We start from the raw sequence: 2,570 nt of genomic DNA, 5'->3' as shown, positions 1-2,570 counted from the left end.
AAGTAATTAAAAACACTACTATCACACGAAAGCATGATTCATTTCATGCATTTTAAACTTAACATTATGTAAGCCCTTGAAGAGAGCTGGAGAAGAAAGACTACTTGTTTGGTGGATGATAAAATTTATTTCAAGCTCCACTTCGACCAAAGAAGACAGGCAATGCAATTTATAATTTCTGTGGGTTTTATATCTGCTTGTGAGTTTAACATTCACGTAAAACCTGCACTGTCAAAAATTCTTTTTCAACAGTAATACTTTTGGCTAAAATCCCTTGACCCTGCTCAGCTGCAAAGCCTGCCTGGGGAAAAGTAACTAAGAGCTCTGCACCTTACAAAGGGACAGGGGTGGGACCTACAGTACTTTTCCTCAGCTGCATGTAACAGAAGTAACCTTACCAAACTACTTATTTTGGGAGGACCCACAAATGCTGTGCACTTCTTTAGCCTTTCTCTATACAGACTTCTTGTACGAGAGCTACCACAGCAAGTGCTGCGTTGCCCTCTAACCAGGCGAAGGACTAACGAAAAGGAGCGTTGGGTTGCTCTTGGCACCTCCTGGCTATTTTTCTGGTAGCTGTTTCCTTCTTCAGAGCCAGACTTCCCGCATCACTTGTTTAGGAAGCAAAACTGAGATGCAGTTTCTAGAGACAGTGTCAGGAGCTGGGATAAGCTGTGCCCTGAAGCGTGAGCCTCGGGGTTTTTCTTTCCTCTTTTCTGAAGCCTCCTGGCAAACGGAGACTTTCTGATGTTGTTCCCCATGACCCATCACCTCGGTATTTTGTAGCCAGATTTGATAGTTCTCACGTGAATTAAGCAGTAGCTACAATACCAAAGCTGTATCTTTGCAAATTAACGCGAGGCTTTAACTTGAGGCTTGAGGCTCAGCTTAGCGCCAAGGCTCAACTTGAGGCTCAGCCTTGTACCGATCTCGCGAATACGAGGTCCTGAACTGGTCGCTAAGCCTCAAGTACGTGCTTTAAAACAACCGCGTGTTGCAGATGACGGCCTGGCGCTGCAGCTCTCGTTTGGCTTACCATTGGATTAGTCAATGAAAGTAACGAAACCCGTAGTAAATGACCTTGTTACCGATCATATGAATATTTAATCACGCCAGGGCCCGCCCCGCGGCCCTCCTCGCCCCCCGGGCAGGGACTGCAGCCGTGGCAGGCCGCCTCCGCGCCAAGCGCCCCGGCCCGAACCGGCCAGGCCGCAGCAGGGCCGGGCCCGCCCCGCCACGGGCGGGGAGAAGACCACAGCTCCCGTCGCGCACCGCGGCAGGGAAGCGCCGACCTCCTGGAGCGTTTTTCTTAATTTCCCTTCAAAGCGAACGGCGGAGCCGTTAAGTAACCGGTACCGGCCCAAGGGCCGGGCGGGGGAAGAAGCTGCTGCGCCCCGGCCGGGGGGGCGGAAGAGATCCCTGGCGTGAGGGTACGTCACTTCCGCTCGCCATTTCGCGGAGCGCCTGCCCGCCGCACTGTTGCCGCCGCCGCCATGACGGACCGCTACACCATCCACAGCCAGCTGGAGCACCTGCAGTCCAAGTACATCGGGACAGGCCACGCCGACACCACCAAGTGGGAGTGGCTGGTGAACCAGCACCGGGACTCCTACTGCTCCTACATGGGCCACTTCGACCTGCTCAACTACTTCGCCATCGCCGAGAACGAGAGCAAGGCGCGCGTCCGCTTCAACCTCATGGAGAAGATGCTGCAGCCCTGCGGGCCGCCCGCCGACAAGCCCGACGAGTCCTAGCCCGCCCTGCCCGGGCCCCGGCCCCGGCCCTGGCCCCGGGGCGGTGTTCCGGAGGGGCGAGCTGGCCGGAGCCAGCGGCTGCAGCGCAGGGGCCGCCCCTCCGTGCGGGGCGCGGTGGCGGCCCGGCTGGGCTCCGCTGAGGTCGCCTGCCCGCCCGCCCGCCCGCCAGCCGAGCCCGGCGCCGCCGCGAACGCCCGCGGGAAGGTCCGAGGAGCTGCCCCTGCGAGGGCGGCGGGCGTTGGCGTCTGCGGCCCGCCGGCCCCGTGGGCCCGCCGCTTTCGTCCTGTGGTGTTCCATCGGAAGGACTCTGGCGGGGAGGAGCCCTGTACAGTGCCTGCTTCTGGACAGCTTCGACTCTTTTACCTGTACAACCGTTTGGATTTTTTAAAATGGAAAATAATAAAACTTACTGGGCATTTCTAATGTTTTGTTTGGTAATCTTCTAATAAGAGCCCTTTCTTCTAAAAGGAGTGCTAATTAATTGTTATTAAGTGTTTCAATACAACCGTCTGAGGTGCAGGTCTCAGATCCTTTACAGCTAGCATTTTCCCAGCGCTTGCTTACCAAAAGGATGTTTTGAGGAGGACAAGAGAGGAAGCCTGTTGATGCTCAAAGGGTTTGATTTGTCAGAATTTATCGTGTGGGGTGATTTGTGATACCACATAAGCCAATTGTTCTGGTGCTTTAAAACTCCAAAATGGCTTTTCTTTAAATACTGTTTTCTCGTTTCATCTTCCTCTCACATGTACTTAGAATTTTCCAAGTCTTGATTCTCTCTGTTCCACCTTAACTATTTTCTTTTTTTAAACTAATGTT

At 54.0% G+C, this 2,570-nt stretch overlaps 1 protein-coding gene across 1 annotated transcript; it reads left to right on the top strand.

The window, feature by feature from the left end:
• The first annotated feature begins 1,493 nt into the window (after positions 1-1,493).
• On the top strand, positions 1,494-1,754 carry SF3B5 (splicing factor 3b subunit 5). Its single transcript, XM_075708341.1, has one exon. The coding sequence runs from the start codon at positions 1,494-1,496 to the stop codon at positions 1,752-1,754; it is 261 nt and encodes an 86-aa protein (XP_075564456.1).
• The last annotated feature ends 816 nt before the right edge of the window (positions 1,755-2,570 follow it).

This window comes from Pelecanus crispus, chromosome 3 (assembly GCF_030463565.1).
Source record: "Pelecanus crispus isolate bPelCri1 chromosome 3, bPelCri1.pri, whole genome shotgun sequence".
NCBI lineage: Eukaryota > Metazoa > Chordata > Aves > Pelecaniformes > Pelecanidae > Pelecanus > Pelecanus crispus.
The sequence above is the reverse complement of the archived record's forward strand: the minus strand, read 5'-3'. Positions and strand labels throughout refer to the sequence as shown.